Genomic DNA, 17,317 nt, shown 5'->3' on the forward strand with positions numbered 1-17,317 from the left:
GTTTTTAAATCGATGTCATGGTGATAGCGATGTTATTGGTCACGGAAAGATTGACTAGTTAAAATTTAATTAATTTAAACACATACAATATTTATACTGCTTTTGTTTACAATTTTAAAAATTGTGCTTCATTGTGATTTTTTATCATTATTAATAATATAAAATGTACATAATATAATATGCTCTTATATTTTTATACAATATATTGAATTTGAAATTATATTTGAATACATGATATATATATATAAGTAAATTTGAAATGATATGATAAAACGGAGATTTAACAAATGTAATCAATCAACGAATTATTAATTACTCAATGTAATGCGACGAGCGGTATAACATTCCCCCTGTCTTTATAGACTTCCTGTTTGTGATTATTATAAAAAAAATGGTATTATTATAAAAAAAAAATTGTGAACTGAAATCGGTTTTGCATCATTACGACAAATGTCATATTTTTATTGATCGCTGAATTCTGCATTTTTATGCACTTTTTATCCGTTGGACAGGTTCTTCGTATTTCTAAGGCGCTTTATTTTCTCATACATAAAACGTGGCTGCTATAAGAGTGATGTGTCGCTACATACACACACGCACATATCGTGTCATAAATACGCAGGCACATAAGTGCGATTCTACATCCTGGCGATCGTTAATATTTGATTTTACTAGGTTGACACGTGAGCGGCGCGCACGGTGAGAAACGATCGTCCGTCAGGAAACAAAAAAAAAATTTTCATCTTGGACCCATGCCAACTTGATAAATTCAAGCATAGACTGGGCGATACTATATTGCAGCGTAGAATCCCGTCTAAATGTTTCAGAAGTCAAGGTGTGTTTGTTGCGTTACTGTAACTTTCCTCACCGCAATAAGTTTCCACGGTAATGCCGCCAAAGCTTAAGTTTAAACACTGAACTGTTAATTGCATTGTTCTGGGACGGTGCACAAAACGCGACAGTAATGTAAAACCCATCTGCCTTCTATACCAAACTATTATACCATGAATCAACTATCCCCGTCTTCAGTTTACTACCATTTTCTCACAATATACACAATACACGGTGTCGCTTGCGGAACAGTGATACGAATTATGGTCAGAGGGTTGAAAAATATATACAAGTTTATGAGATAATGATTAATTTAAAAAATAATAGTATTAAAAGAATCTAATTATAAGTAGCTTGAGTACCAGTTTTTATCTAATTTTTCGTTTGTAATATGAACCATGGGATACCGCTCACATTCCTGTCATTCCGATTCACAATTATTCGAGAATAGCGAGTCGAACGGAAAGCCGTCGATACGTCAAATCGACTCGATACCTTTGCCTTTTTCTTCCACCCTTGTCGATCCGGAGAGACCAAGGGCGTCGATACTTGAATGGTAAACTCAATCAAGAGATTTCATTTGCACTTCTACACTGACACGAAGACTATATTTTCTCCCCGTAGCGGCTTTCTTTCTTATCTGACACGATGTTTTCATTGAGCAGCTATCTCCGTCCATCCTTCATCTAACTTGCTGCAAAATTTCCATGGATTCGTTCGCAGAAATGAACAGTCGCTTCAAATGCAATATTCAACTTATCTGGATCTGTGATTTCAGACGCTACGAATGCGCTGGAAAAATTGGAAACGCGATCTACTCGAACGAGGAGACTATATTTTCTCGGGGAAATAAATCGGCCTGCAAGCGGATATTATTGTCACAAGGTGTACATTATTCTGTTAGAGTCTCTCTAACTTTGTGGAAAAATGGTGCTACTCACAATCATAAACGAACTGAAGTACTTTATCGCGCGTAAATCGAGAGAATTTTTGTTATGTAATATCAAATAGACTGAAATAATTAGAAGGATATATATATATATATATTGGGTGATTGCATAAGTTCGTGCCCGATTTAAATATAAACTTCAATAGTTTATATTTTAGAGCTAACACTTTTATTAATCAATTATATAGTCTCCATTCTTTTCTACAATGGTTTTCCAACTATCTATAAGCTTGTCGATTCCGTTTTTGAAGAAAGAACTTGGTTTTTCTTGAAAAAAGTTTGTAAGATGGTTTTCGACAGCTTCCTCAGAATTGAGATTCTTGCCATTTAAACTATTCTGCAAAGACCGGAACGGATAAAAATCTGAAGGCGCAATATCTGGAGAATATGGCGGGTGTTGCAGAATTTCCCATTGCAACTCCTGCAGTTTTCCTGCAGCTTATTCCTTTCAGTCAGGAGACGCGGCACCCACGTATCAAGCTTGGAAATGTATCCAAGCTTTTTTAAATGACGAAAAGCGGTTGAATTATCGATGTTCAGCCTCTCAGCAATATCCTCAGTTGTAATCCTTGGGTTTCTTTCCACTAAGGCATGCACAATGTCATCATCAATGCCAGAAGGCCGTCCAGAGCGGGGTTGATCCTCCATGTTGAAATCACCATTTCGAAATCTGCCAAACCACTTTTTGACTGTTCGGAGAGCAGGAGCGCGGTCCAAATAAACGCTTTGAATATTTTTTTGTGCAATCCCAACACTCACGCCTTTCCGAAATTCATATAGCATTATTTGCCGCAAATGCACCTTTCATTCTCCATTTTTAATGATTTCCCTTATGCACAAATGGACTTATCTGAACAATGTCTGACGCTAAATTGACATAAGACAACGTCATCTATTCGGTGTAAGCAACAATTACCACACGAAAACAATACAACTCCGCCATGCGGCAACTTAATGCCATCTATGAAAATCGGGCACGAACTCATGCAATCGTCCAATATATATATGTGCGCGCTCATATAATAAATTATGTTATGGTATTTCCTATATTATTATATATACACGCAGACGCACGCATAATCGAAATATAATCATTGCCCATAAATTATTCGATCCTCAAATCCCGGGAAGAAAAGCAAGCAAATGGCTTCGTTCACGAGGGAATCGAAACGCCCGTCGCCGATCCTTTCCATAGACTCGTCTCATCTTGTCGCGGTTTGGTTTCTCTCCTTTATCTCCACCCGCGACATTTCTACGACATTAAGCAGCCGTATCGACACCGCGCGGCGTCGTGCGGTGATGTGAGATACGACCGGATATCCGGTCGATCCCGCAGCGGTATCCCTCATGTTCCTACCCTTGTGTTTCTCGCAGAGGCTTTCCTTCGGATCGGGGTTGTCTGCAAACTTTGATTATATCTGCCAGCAGCCTGTCCTCCCCTCCCTCTGTGCTTACTCATCCCGCCACAACTCAAATATAGACATGTACCACCGACACCCTTATTCTCGGACATTGTCTACCAAGCTCGCGTTATTCTATGAACTGTTCCTTTCTGTTCTTTCAAATTCTCAAACCATTAACCCTATTTCATCCCTTCTTGCTCCGCTTCTGATCTCCCCGTCTTCGCGAAAATCCGTACAAACGTATTTAGCGGATGTTCCGGTCGGCGACGCGAGATGTAATTTCGTTATCCGCTACGTGAGTCGCCTGACAAAAGTGCAAAACGAAAATTGCGTCTTCCAGAATGCTATTGAATTTACAATGTCATTGTAGCGATCAAATCGAATCAACAACAGGATATACGGCTTGAATCTCAGGACCGCGATAAGCATTCATCATCGCAGCAGCGACTAAATCTTTTAGAATTAATTATTTTTTTCTAAGTCGTTATGCCTTTTTGTTGGACGATCTCTGATATTACTAAATTGTCGTGACTATTTGTGGATTCGGGCCAACAATATATTTGGCGAAGCGCATTTAATGACGCATGCGACTCAAATTTTATGGAATTCATTCCATCGCGCGATATAAATGTGATATAAATTTAAAAAAAAAAATTCAAATTATTTCGCGTATCATTTAGTGACTTTCGTGTTACGACGAACATGCTCATCTCATCCAGTGGTGCATTCATTTTAAATATCACTACGCTTCAAACGGATTTTCAATGTTCGATTTAAAAGATTTTTCATTAATCAGTCTAACATGGTTACATCAATTTCAAATGACTATAAATTATCAAAAAAATTGATAAATGAAGCGCGTTATTTTATTTTACAATGATTGAGCAAAAATTACACTTGACTTTTGTTCTTAGGTTGATATCTGGCAAAATGTCCCTCATCGAAAATTTTCGAAAGAACTTAAGAGAACAAATAGAACGCGAACACATGGATATATCGCGAAGATATTTTGTCTCATCGTAACGACGAATTACAAACTGTCGCTTCGGGCAACCGATCCTTTGCACTGCTCAAGACACTCCTCTATTCAGTTTGTCGAGCCAAGGTTCTCCATACAAGACGATTATCCGAACGATCGCAGTTATTGCTTTCCGAGAAGATATCGCGCTATTTTAATTGAGCGTAACGCCACATAAGCTTGCCGAGGGTCTCCGCGAAAGGCCACATTAGGATTCGAGGAAGCGCAAATCTGTCGTGCAAACGGCACACGCCAAGTTTCTATCTTATTCTGCGAGTTAGTGGTTGGTTCATGAACCACGATATTTCGCACAGAGGATGTCGTCGAGGACTTTGAATAATCGCAGTAATAACGGAGACAGCGCGGTTTAAACTTCTATTGCGTTCACGTCCATTCATCACAGATGATCAAATAATATCTCTCATACACACACACACACACACGCACACATATTACAGAGAGCGAGAAGCCTTGATATTTTAATTTAAAAACAATCAATGACAAGTTAATCAAACAATTTATCACTGAAATTAAAATCAGAGATTTTGATTTATTTTATTAAGATAAGAGAACTTTAATCTAATCAACTTTTATATGACATGAAAGTGGAAACCAAAATATTGTCATCTATTCTCTCAATTACATTGTTTGTTCGTCATAACGACATTCATCGCACTCATTCTACAAAAGAACCATGAGAGGTAGTGACAACGTTAACAGGAAAAGTGACATCGTTCGTTAGGTAGCTCCTAAAGCTCTCGTTAGACGTTGGGTAGCCGTCACCGTTTTATCCCGTCGAGAATTAATCGAATCGTCGATAAAGTGGATTATGCGTCGAGGTTCGATGGGCCTCGATTCCATAATGCGATTGGCCAGGCTCCTCCCGCGGGAGGTATTTTCAGCTTCCTCTTCAAATATAACGATTCGTAATTAGATATTACCTGCAACGTATTAAGGAGGGCGCTTAATATCTTAATAAAGTTAGCGGGAAGTATTCGTAGTCATTATCTTAGGGTATTATAATTAACTACCTCACGAACGACTGAAGAAGTGATTTTTTTTTTTTCCCTTTACTTCTAAACTTTTATGTTTCTGCGAGAATTTTCTAGAATTAAAATTGCATCGTGTTATTCGACGATTATTTTTCTGCCACTATATTTATTGGCGAAATTCTATAGAAATACAAATAATAAATCGTATATGAGAAAAAACATTAATATTAAGATAAGAAATGGAATGAAATATTGAAACAGAAAGATGTGATATAATTACAAATAAACAGAATATACGGTTTTTTAATGACATTATGTTTACCAGTAAACATGATGTTATGTTTACCAGTAAACATCGGAGAAATTTACTGATGAAAAACAAGTCGATGAGAATGATATTTTATCGAATGTATGGTATTTGCACCGGGATTAAATCTCATATGTGAGATGTAAATTTCGCACGTTTCTGTCATTCTGTTGTCGGTAGAGAATTACACGTCACCGGACGAGAACGAGGGAATAATTTACGCCGGTCGTCAGATCGGAAAGAAAAAAATCTGCGTTGAGAGGAAAAAGCGCTCGCGTAGGCTGACTTTTGTTACTCGTTCATCCTGAGCTTTTTGTCAGGTAAAAAGTTTCCCCGGGAAAAGGAACCAATTTAATAAGGCCTTAATAAAACTTCCCCGAGAGAGGTAGACGCGCTTGGCGTACGGCTGTGTTTGACGTCTACTTCACGGTCTTCTTCTTTTTCGATGCGAGGAGTAAATTCGCGTTTTCTCGCAACGGAGTGGTATAACCCTTTTATTGGCAGAACAACGATACCGTGGTACTCGTCATTCTCTTACTCTCTCTTTCTCGTAATACAATTGTTCACCTTTCATTCTGTGTCAAGGGGTACGGGATATGGAACTAGATCCGTTGAATCGATAGAGTTGCGCGTTAAAGAATCTTATAACATGACGCTGCATTATGTGAGAAATAAAACTTGTTTAAGTGCCCAGTATTTTTTTTTTTTTATGCAATGTAATTATACATGAGATGACATGTACAATATTATTTATCGGTCTATCATACAAATGATTTTCTAACAGCTATTATTAATTTATTTAATTTCCTACTTGTTAAGAATTTATATTTATATCGATGAATATTTATGTTGATTTTATTTTTCATGTTACAGAGACCTTCAAGGAAATAATATATCGGTGATATTCAAAACAGACTTTGAGGATATGGCAACGCTCCACGTTTTGTAAGTAATATTCTTTTACCTTGTTATATCCAAGTCTCTTGAATTAATTGTCAAATAAATAAAGAATATAAGATGTTAATTATATTATTATGTATTAATTTTTATGATTGAACGTAAAAAAATTATTTCAGAAATATATTTACTCTTAATTTCTCAATTACCTCAATCATAAAGTATAGAAAATCAGAATTTCGTATTATATTATCTCGATATCAATATATGAAGTTGTTCATATTTTATTCGTGTTAATAGGTAATAATCATTTTTTTTCCAATTGGTACTGTATATTGGGAAAATATTTTTTATATACAGGTTGCTATCTAACAATCAAATTCACACCATCGAGAGAGGAGCTTTTCAAGATTTGGTGGCAGTGGAAAAGCTACGTCTAAATAACAATCAAATACGCCACTTGCCCGATCTTCTCTTTAGCAATATGATGAACTTAAAACGCCTGTGAGTACAATATTATCATAAAAATATTTCTTATTATAATCTAGATTAGCGAACATTGATTTGTTGATAATTATAAATTTTATCTACGTTACACGATTAGAGATAAGTATCTCTCGACATTTATCATCATTAACGTTAGGCTTTAAATATCTTGCTAGCAGACTTGCTTACATTATTGCGTTAGTATCGCAAATTCAAGATATATCATCGTGCGATAGATCGACGAACAAACGAAGAATAGGAGAATTTATTAAGAGCCAGTAACACGTTATGTCGCGGGATTTATGCAATCTGTCATACGGTACATAACGCGCGGCTAAATAGCGCAGCAACATCGCAAGATACGAGCGATGTTGCAACAAGGCTATAATGCCACGAAAGTTCATAATATCATAACAACATCCGCGTCCGGTATTTCTCGAGAAGCTAAATCTCGGGAGAATAATTACACGTGAGATCTCCAAATGTCAAGTTTCATATACCAGACGTATTGCCGCCTTTACATTTCTGTCTCCGTCTTTTTATCTCTTTGTTTTTTTTTCTCTCTTTCATCATCGTGTTAACCGCGACGACGAGGGTTATCGCATAAACTTTTCAGACGGCCTACATACCTATTGTATGTACCGCGAGAGACACAAGCCGGTAAGCCTGTGTAAGCCGCCGCGCGAGTCGATCGAATGTACGCGCGGCTGTATATGCGACTTTTCACCCCGGGGGTTTAGCTTCTTAAAGGTGATCGCTCGATATGCAATGCCGCCATCCCGACACTTGCCTTTCGTCTCTGCACGCGACGCTCTAAAGTGTTTTCACTCTTCCGTGACCAGTTGCTTGAGTACGGGGTGCACTATCGCTCCCTGACTGTCTTATTAGCGTGGCCTGATTTGGTAACCAAAGGGAGGGCAAAATGATTAGACGGGAGAGAGTCCGCGATTTTAGACATTTGCCATGTGCCATGTGATTGATGAAGTCATTAGTCAGATATGATAAAATCAATGTTTCGTGTTATGTACGAATCTTTAATAGAGTTTAATGCATAAAAACTCATTAATTTTGGCGCATTAAAAGACGGTAAATTTTATATTTCATCGTTATAAATATCTAGAAATAATTATTATAATATGGTATTTAAAAAAAAAAATAATTGTACTTTTTTCATTTATGATCTCATCGATTTCACAAATTACAATTTATCAAAGATATTCCTGGCTACTACGGCTATACGATCTTAGAAGGCGATTGTATCGAAGAACACGCGGTCGTTCCGTATATACAAATTATGCTCATCCATAAGGTATCCATCGAGAAAGCGAACCGACTTTTTTCCAACGACATGACACTGGTCCCCCTCGTATCCGACATACGGTTCGCCTCTCACTAACGAGAACAGCCACCTTGACGTTCATAAGAAATACCGATCCCGCGTGATTACGCTGTCTCGTCCTCGATGCTTTTCCTCTGAACGCGCGCCATAACATTCTTCACGATCCGGAATCTCAATCAAATACGGCACGACGCTATCTCGGTTGTAGAGAAAAACAAAATAGAGACAGGCCGGCTTGACGAGCAGCGATATCGCGTCTTTATCGCGATGGGGCGATGGGCACGAACCGTTTCCGTTCCGAGGTTTCTGGTGTTCCCGGCAGCTGCCAGCCACGCAGTCGAAAAGTGCACGAATCTTCTCCTCTCGTCGCCGGATGACAGGATGGCGGGATCCGGGAAGAGAGCCGAGGCGCAAAAAAAAGAGATACGAGAGGAGCGGCAGGAGAAAATGAAAGAAGAGAGAAAAAAGGGAGAAAAGGAGAGGAGGAGATCGTCCATCTATCATCCTGCAAAGTGGGCAAGATGGACGGGACTCGAAACCTCCCTCCCGTCTACCTCTCCTCGTGGTTGCGCTTCTCTCGGGTATAACCTGCAGTTTCTGACGATAAGGCTGGATCAGCCACCTTACAAAAGAACGTATTATGTTACGACCTTACGGCGAGATTCCCACGAGCGTTTGGATGCCCGATAATCCTTCATCCGGCGCGAATAAATCGGCGTTAAAATCGTAAAGTGAAAGATGCTAATTCGCGCCCTGCTCCCACCGTTATTCAGAAACTCTCACAGAAACTCGTAATTCCGCGACAGCTTGCTTTGCAGACCTTCTCCAAGATATTTCTCTAATTTATAATTAAATCAGACCTCTCGCGTTACGAAAACTCGCTCCATCTTTCTTTTTCTCTTTACAAAGAGATATTAGACGCGAGATTCTGCTTTTTGTCGAAAGAATCAATGAAGCGTGTCATATCGCGGTATTATTTTCGTCCGAATTCTTCTTATACAATATTGTAATATTACGATAAAATTCACTACATACTATATTCATTATTTGCATATATGTATATATTGTATAATCTCGTTTATGTATACTTTCTCAATATATAATAAAACTATTCTATCAAAACTATTCTAGCCAAACACGATTCAGAAAATCATCGCCAATACAGAATCTCGTGCCTGATAATTGAGCGATAAGTTGGCAGGCAATTAATTAAACCCTCCTTAATACACGGTCGAAAGCCACGTGGACTTAATTATGCGCTCGTCTCGTAAATTCGACGCCGACTCGTTGGGATGTGGGCGAGATCGTGGTGAACGTAACATATGATTAACCCATCGCGCAAACGTAAAAAGATACGGTATTCCATACGATAAGAGGATGAAACCTACGTAATAAATGGTTTGACACAATGGAAAGGGGCGCGAGCACTCAGCTGATTAGTATCATTCCGTCGCACGGTCGTATTTGCGGCTCTCGCGATGCCAGCAACGTGCAGCTTGTATTTTACGACGTTGCAAAACATTTGTCCACTGTACGCTTAAGCGTGATAATAACCGGGACAAACGTCCGCCGAATGGAACCGAAGTCGCGCGATCACGCGAATGATTTAGAGGACAAAATTCGAGAACCCGAAGAGGCCGCGGTGGCTCAACGTCGACAAATTATAGGCCCGTCGTACAAGGAGCCGTGCACTCAACCCCGGTTTATCGCTCGAGCGGCTGTAATAATTATCGTACAGTTGTTATCGTGTATCCCGACTATCGTAATACGTTGTATTATGCAGTCTTCGTGGCCCTTGCAGTAAATCCCTCTCATCCTGACGTATGGTGTTATATCACGTGCGAGCCGGATGTAAAATCGCGTTAATATTATCCGACATTTTCATATATCCCTCAACACGTAATTATATCTACTGACGTACCGTAAATTTGTCGTTGCTTAATTTTTATTCCATTTTTTTTATATTACGAAGATGAATATATACAAATTAAAATGTCTAACTCGAGAGAGCGCAAAAAAAAAAAAAAAAAAAAAAATCAAGAGTCTCGACGTAGGATGTCATTATAAAGACTATTAAAACTACATACACGGGAATGCTTCTACGTAACATTCTAAACATCAGAGGAATGATTCGTGGTTGATTGTAATTCTCAGCGCGTCGACTTGTCTCCCACGAAATTTCACAATCCCTCGTGAGAATGCCACATAATCGGCTATAGGAAAAGATCGTAAGGCGTAGATCTTCCGTTACGAACAGAAGCGAGCAATCCGTCGAATGTCGTTTTGTCCCCGTTCTTATCGCGGTAACGCAGTTAACGGCGCCGGCAACATTCGAAATTGGACAGATCGGTCGCGAGAGGCGAGGACCATCAAAGTCCTTTTGTTAATTTCGCGCGGGCGCGGCCATGTCGAAATTCGGTAATTGCTTTCTAGATTGGCCCGAGCGAGCTGGGAATTATTCTAGCTCCCTCGTCTTACATGCGACGATGCGAAAGTGCACGAAACGAACGCCCAATATTAATTATTGTCGCACCTCATTATCGTCGTCTATTCTCTAAGCTCGCTGAGCTTCAAGTGCCACAATGGATCTATTTCGAATGATGTCTCGTTCTATTGTGAATTTCAAACAAGGAGCGTTGTGTTTATCAAGCTTATAGTTTTATATTATTCGGCTACTCGATGATTAAGTCTGTATTGCGTTGTTTTCGTAAATTTAAATTGATTTATGTTCAATTTATGCTTTTACTTATTTTATCTCTGATTATACGAAAAATAAATTTTTCTCTGATTATATACGCATAATAACGCGATTTGTTTTCATCTTCGTAATCAATCGCTTGAAATAACGAATGATATTTCCAAGTAGAACAAGCTTTAGGTGCTGTCTTCGTCGAATCGGCACGGTGATCTCGAAATTCGAATATTGCTTTTTGCGATTGAACCGAACAGGCTGGGAATTTAATATTCCAAGTTTTTATATGTTGCAGGTACTTGAGCTTTTTTCATTATCATATTTCTCATATCCTTTTCTTATTGGATCTTTCCAATTTATTGAACACGTTTTATCGCATATACCGATATAGAACATTTCCAATGCATTAGCGGATGTATGAATTCGTTATTCGAAATAATTCATACGAGTTTTTTTACCGATAAAAATGCATAGTATCAAATATATATAGTTTCTGGCCAATAATCGATAGTTATAAAATTTTTAATTTGTTCCATAGTTTCCGCGAAGAGCCTCCAGAGAGACAAACTTTTATTGTGCAGCGTGTGACAAACGTTTATTCGATGGCACGATCAAACTCTCTACGGGGACAATAATATTTCGCGCCGACCAACCCGAACGCGAATGACGCGAGTTCCCTTTGTGCGTTCGGTGCAGACGCGGCCGCGCGTCGAAATTCGGTAATTACTTTCTGGATTGGCTCGAGCGAACTGGGAGTTCAATCTCCCAGTCTCACACTCTCCACCTTACATTCCCCTCGTCGTCGTCGTCTTCCTCTCTTTCTTTCTCTCCCGGTTATACCATCTCTATCCCGTTCTCTGTTTCGCATTTTTATTGTTCCTCTCTTTTTCTCTCTCGTTTATCCCTCATGACCCTTCCTCGCGTTCTCTCGCAAACATAATTACAGATTACGAGTTCCAACCCAATGGATGGTCAATTGCGAGAGCCGTACTCCGAGACCACTAACCTATCATCACAAGCCTCTGGTTAACTCAGACCTCGAGAAGAGATTTCGAGGTTCCACGTGATATCCGCGCGTTTTTCGAGAGACTCCAACCGCGCCATTTGTCTAATCCTCGATCCGTTCAGAGGTATCTTTTCGTATCAGTGAGAGACGATTCAATTATTTGTTAATCCTTATTCGTTGTTTCATTAGCGTATTTAATTATACAGTAAATATAAAAGATGAATATTTATTATACTGTATAATTATTTTTTTCTGTTCGTGATATCGTATTTGATTTGATCTCAAGATACGCAATTAATAAGACGTGTAATAAATGTTCTTGGAAAAAGACTAAATTTTTCATATCTATCTTGGAAAGGGGACCATATAACCAATATCTTTTATATCGATACATGTTTTTCTCGGATATAAATCTCTTTTCTTTTCGCGAATCGATTTTAACATAACGTGAAGCTAATTTCAAATTTTCTATGGCTATACGAGTATGTCAAGATGTTCGTAAGAAACTGTCGCGTGAGACCGTGGAAATGGTTTCTCGTTACACGAGTAATGAGTTCAGTCGCGATGAAGAGTATTAAGTCTATAGTCACTCACGTGACAATCCGGTGCACGTGTGGCCGGTCACACGCACGAGCGACAACTTTCCGGGGGATGATCGAAGGCGGAGAAGGTACATTTGCCGCGGCATTCGACGCTCTTGAATAATTGATCGAAAATGTAGGACGAACTCGCGACTATGGCTGCAATAAAGTGGAACGAGCGGGTGTTGCACCGATGATGAACGTGGTCATCCGCCTTCGAGAACGTATACCATAGGTCGGGAGGTCAATGGACAGTCGCGAGTTTGTAACGCGATTCTGACAAACGTGACGCTGATGGATTTTGGTACTTTTTACACCGGAAACAGCAGTCACATGTACAAGAAATTAGGGCAAAGCTCTATTGAATCGGAGTACACTTGAAAAATTTGATTTAATTTGATCAAAAAAAAAAAAAAAAATCAAACTCGTTCACATACATAGATGTGTTATATCGCCGAATATATTTTGAAAAATGTACAAAAAACATATTTAAGTTTTTTTTACTCTCTGAAATGGATTCCAAAGTTGGACTGGGCAGAAAGAATAATTTTTAATATTTCTATTAATATCTTCTCAACAGGTTCTAAAAAAATCGCGCGTAATGAAGTTAACAAAGCATTTTTTTTTATATATTTTATCCGTATGTTTGACATTTCTTAAATTATACTAATTAAAATTAAATAATAATATAATTGTATTAATATTTAAGATAATAATTACTGGATTTGATTAAAAACGAATAGTTTAGTTGATGCGTAGATCAAGATACGACGCTTAGGAAGAATGTTATATTTTGTATTACAGAGACCTCAGTCACAATCAGATTGCCACTATAGGACCAAAAACGCTTAGAGGAGTGTCCGCTCTTAGACATTTGTAAGTATCTTATCAGTCTTACTTGCTACAAAGATAGATTGTTTCATAGTAATCTCTCCGGAGGCCATTTAGTCAAAGTCTAGCAGTCCATTATAAGCTCAAGATGTTTTATGTATGACAACTTTACTCACATTGCAACTAATGTTCTCTGACAAAAATTTAGATAAAATCTACGATTGAGTCTGCTTTTTAAATATATATGTCGAGAAACACTATAGTATCATGTTTTTCTACGTTGTGAATCTTTTTCAATGTCATTTATTAAGCTCGAGCGTGCGCGAAAGATATAAAGCTTTGAAATTTTATATAACTGTAATATTTTTAAGAAAGTTTATGATTTACTAGATTATTTTGTTTATTTGAAAAACATAAATTATTATTTCTTTCCTAGATTACTTGACAACAACGTACTGACCTGCGTGGACGAAGCTTCGATACGAGAATTGAAAGATTTAGAAATATTGTAAGTATATGTAGACGTGTTTGACAAAATTTTATTTAGAGATAAAAGGGATGAATTTTCTATAAAAATAATTTCGCGCTTGACGGAAGATAAACATCTGCTAAATATTATTCATTTCAGAATGTTAAATAACAACAAACTCGTAACGCTCGGCAAGGAAATGCTGAACGGTTTGTCGCATTTGCGAACTTTGAAGCTTGCGGACAACGCTCTCGCTTGCGATTGCCATTTAGCATGGCTATCGCGTCATTTGAGGAGTTATCCTCGCCTAGGGCAACACACACGATGTGCATCCCCGGCTCATTTCAAGGACCGCAATCTCGCCGATCTGCAGGTGAGGCTGATCGGAGAGACAGATTATCATCGATTAAACTCTTTGCAAAAATTACAAACGTTTATATTTTGTTAACATTAATATATTGTAGATACTGTTATAAATATATCTATAATACATATTAATATATATTACACACAAAAATATATTACAAATGTATTTTTATATTAAATTATTTAGGTATTTATAATTGTCGAACTTTCCGATAGAATAGTCTAATCATCAACCAATTATATTACTATATGAGATAAAAGATTTTAGTGGAACATTTTAACAATTGTTAAGTTTGTCGATATCTCTGCTAATCTACTTCGTGCTTGATACGACTTCTAAACCTATTGTTTGCAGGAGCACGAGTTCAAGTGCTCAGGCCTGGTCGAGCGAACGGGATCGGAATGCAGCGCTGAACCTCAGTGCCCGCATCCTTGTAAATGCGCTGATGGGATCGTCGATTGCAGGGAGAACTCCTTGACGAAAGTGCCAACCCACCTTCCCGAGGATACCACTGAGTTGTAAGTAAAACCGCCACGCCATGATTGCGCATTGTATGTATCTTTACTTCACCTGAAATTTATTTCTTGTTCGTATATTATTGATAACGTGGATTGTGATTCAAGTACATATTATTTTAGATACGCGTTGCTTTATTTTTTTTTTCTATTGTAATTGTTTGTTGTGACAAAAAAATTGCAAAAAATAATAAGATTAATAATTTTTAAATTTTGTGATTTTTATTCATATTTCTATACAATCCTATGTAAAGCCAACAATCACAGATGGTTTTGTGTATTCTATTAATGAAGGAAATAATAATAGATATAACGCGCATGAAAACTTTATCTTTGTACATATTTGTGGAAAACTGAAAGGAACAAAACACGAAGAAGATAGGACGAATAGACGAAAAGCGATCGATAGCCGGCATTTTAAGCGACTATTAGCATAAACGTGCTGATTTATTTTTGTAATTTGCTTTTTTTTTTATTGCCCGCACAGACGATTGGAACAAAATGGCATTACGGAAATTCCACCAAAGGCCTTCTCACCGTATAGAAAATTGCGAAGAATGTGAGTGACGTTCGTGACTGACTTGCTCTAACATATACATATACACACTATTATTCGATCGTGCCCGAAACGTTTAATTTTCTATGTTTGTATTTCGTATGTTTCCGATTTTCCATCCGCAGTGACCTGAGTAACAACCAGATAAAAAAAGTAGCAGCGGACGCTTTTCACGGTTTAAAGTCACTCGAATCTCTGTATGTATTTTTTTTTCTCTTTTTATATTGATACATTTTTTAAAATGTCCTTTGTTTTTCTGTAACAATAAACGGCGATGTATTTCGTTGCAGAGTTTTGTACGGCAACAAAATCACAGAGCTACCGGCTGGTCTTTTCCAAGGCTTGACAAATTTGCAATTGTTGTGAGTAGATTGACAAAAAATTACGAAACATAATTAAAGTTTAGAATCAAAACACGCAATTGCATAAAGAAATCTTGTCGAAATTAATAAATTACATTAATATATAGGTAGTCTTTTTTTTTTTTTTTTTTATGATGCGAAGTCAACTTTAAGAAGGCGAGAAAATTAATAATTCATATTATAACTACTGAAGAGAAAAAATGTTTTTATTCATAGCCTTACGTATTGTTCTCGCTTTCCCGTAAAGTATCGCAACGAAGCAACTGTTGGAAATTATGGCGAAACTTATTGTTTCAGGTTGCTGAATGCCAATGAGATATCGTGCATACGAACAGACCTGTTCAAGGACTTAACTAGTCTCACCTTGTTGTCTCTATACGATAACAACATACGTTCATTAGCTAATGGGACTTTTGCCAATTTGCGAAGCATCAAAACATTGTTCGTATTGTTAATAAAAAAATTTCTTACCGACATTTACACTAGCGTGTTGAAAAAAAATCTACTTTAGTAAAAAAATCATTATTTTAAAAATAAATTAATCAAGAAAAATATTTCTTGCAACTTTTAAAGCATTTCCAGTGACCTGTTTCTTTTTTTTTTTTTTTTCACAGACACTTGGCGAGGAATCCATTCATCTGCGATTGCAATCTACGATGGCTGAGCGCGTATCTTCACGCGCACCCTATAGAGACATCCGGCGCTAAATGCGAAACGCCAAAAAGAGCGCAGAAACGGAAGATCGATTCGATGCGGGACGACAAGTTCAAATGTAAGGGTAAGCACGATTCGACTTTTCCGGTATATCTCTTCTTAACACTTCGGCAGGATAGTATACAGGTCGGTAGTCTATGTGGAGGAAGATATGTTGCACGATGAATGTAAATAGACCCCTTTTATTCGCCGACTTGCGTTTACATTTCACATCTTTGCGAATTTTTGTATTATCATACATTCATATATATATATATATATATATATATATATATATATATACGTATCTATTTGAATTTAATCATCTTTGCATCAAGACAATATTGTCATCGTTCATTTCATCTTGGCTTTTGAATCGTTAAAGATGAAAACGTGCACTTATCTTATATAAAAAGCAACAGAAAGCGAATATATAATTAAAAGAAAAGATCAAATTAATTGAAGATACGTATAAATTAATAGTCTTCTCTTGCTGAGAGAAAGGATATATTGAAAGTCGATGCGAATCATTGAAATTGATGGATCGTATTATTTTATTATCAATCACTTGATGGATGATAACACACAGTGTGCCACTTCTGATCCTCGGTTTCCATTTTCGCTCGTGTGACATCGCCCACCGTTGCTACCAATGTTTCTTGCATCCCATATCCAGACACGTACGTCTTCTTCTTTCTCTCCGTCTCAATTCTTCTTCGTTCTTGTCGACACGTCCGGAACAGGTGACCAGACGATCTAAATACATATATAGGTGTTCTCGCACAGTAGGATCCCTTGATAAATGCTGGTCACTTTGCCGGTCGTATGTAATTGCCGATAGATGTATCTCGCTAATCTAATATAACATGGTAGGTATGCATTAATGTCAGTCGATGTTATTATGTGCATTTGCAGGCACGCTCGCAAACTCGTTTCGTTTCTGCTTGTACAAACGATAATCGTTTACCGAAATAAAGCTGCATAGAAATGATCGATGTAGATGAGCGTGCCATGGAAAGATCG

General features: G+C 37.7%; 1 protein-coding gene across 2 annotated transcripts in view; it reads left to right on the forward strand.

Moving 5' to 3' along the window:
* Sli (slit guidance ligand) overlaps positions 1-17,317 on the forward strand; it is a 368,221-nt gene that overhangs the window by 330,032 nt on the left and 20,872 nt on the right. Inside the window, exons 2-12 of one of the 2 annotated variants that reach the window (XM_070298537.1) lie at positions 6,374-6,445; positions 6,758-6,901; positions 13,306-13,377; positions 13,769-13,840; positions 13,961-14,174; positions 14,523-14,686; positions 15,171-15,242; positions 15,365-15,436; positions 15,530-15,601; positions 15,899-16,042; positions 16,216-16,379. In XM_070298537.1, the coding sequence (XP_070154638.1) occupies positions 6,374-6,445; positions 6,758-6,901; positions 13,306-13,377; positions 13,769-13,840; positions 13,961-14,174; positions 14,523-14,686; positions 15,171-15,242; positions 15,365-15,436; positions 15,530-15,601; positions 15,899-16,042; positions 16,216-16,379 (1,262 nt within the window). The remainder of the gene's footprint in view (positions 1-6,373; positions 6,446-6,757; positions 6,902-13,305; positions 13,378-13,768; positions 13,841-13,960; positions 14,175-14,522; positions 14,687-15,170; positions 15,243-15,364; positions 15,437-15,529; positions 15,602-15,898; positions 16,043-16,215; positions 16,380-17,317) is intronic. The other variant, XM_070298538.1, reaches the window with a different exon arrangement.

The sequence above is a fragment of the Polyergus mexicanus genome, unplaced genomic scaffold (genome assembly GCF_030449975.1).
Source record: "Polyergus mexicanus isolate NDT 795.1 unplaced genomic scaffold, iyPolMexi1.0 SCAF_7, whole genome shotgun sequence".
NCBI lineage: Eukaryota > Metazoa > Arthropoda > Insecta > Hymenoptera > Formicidae > Polyergus > Polyergus mexicanus.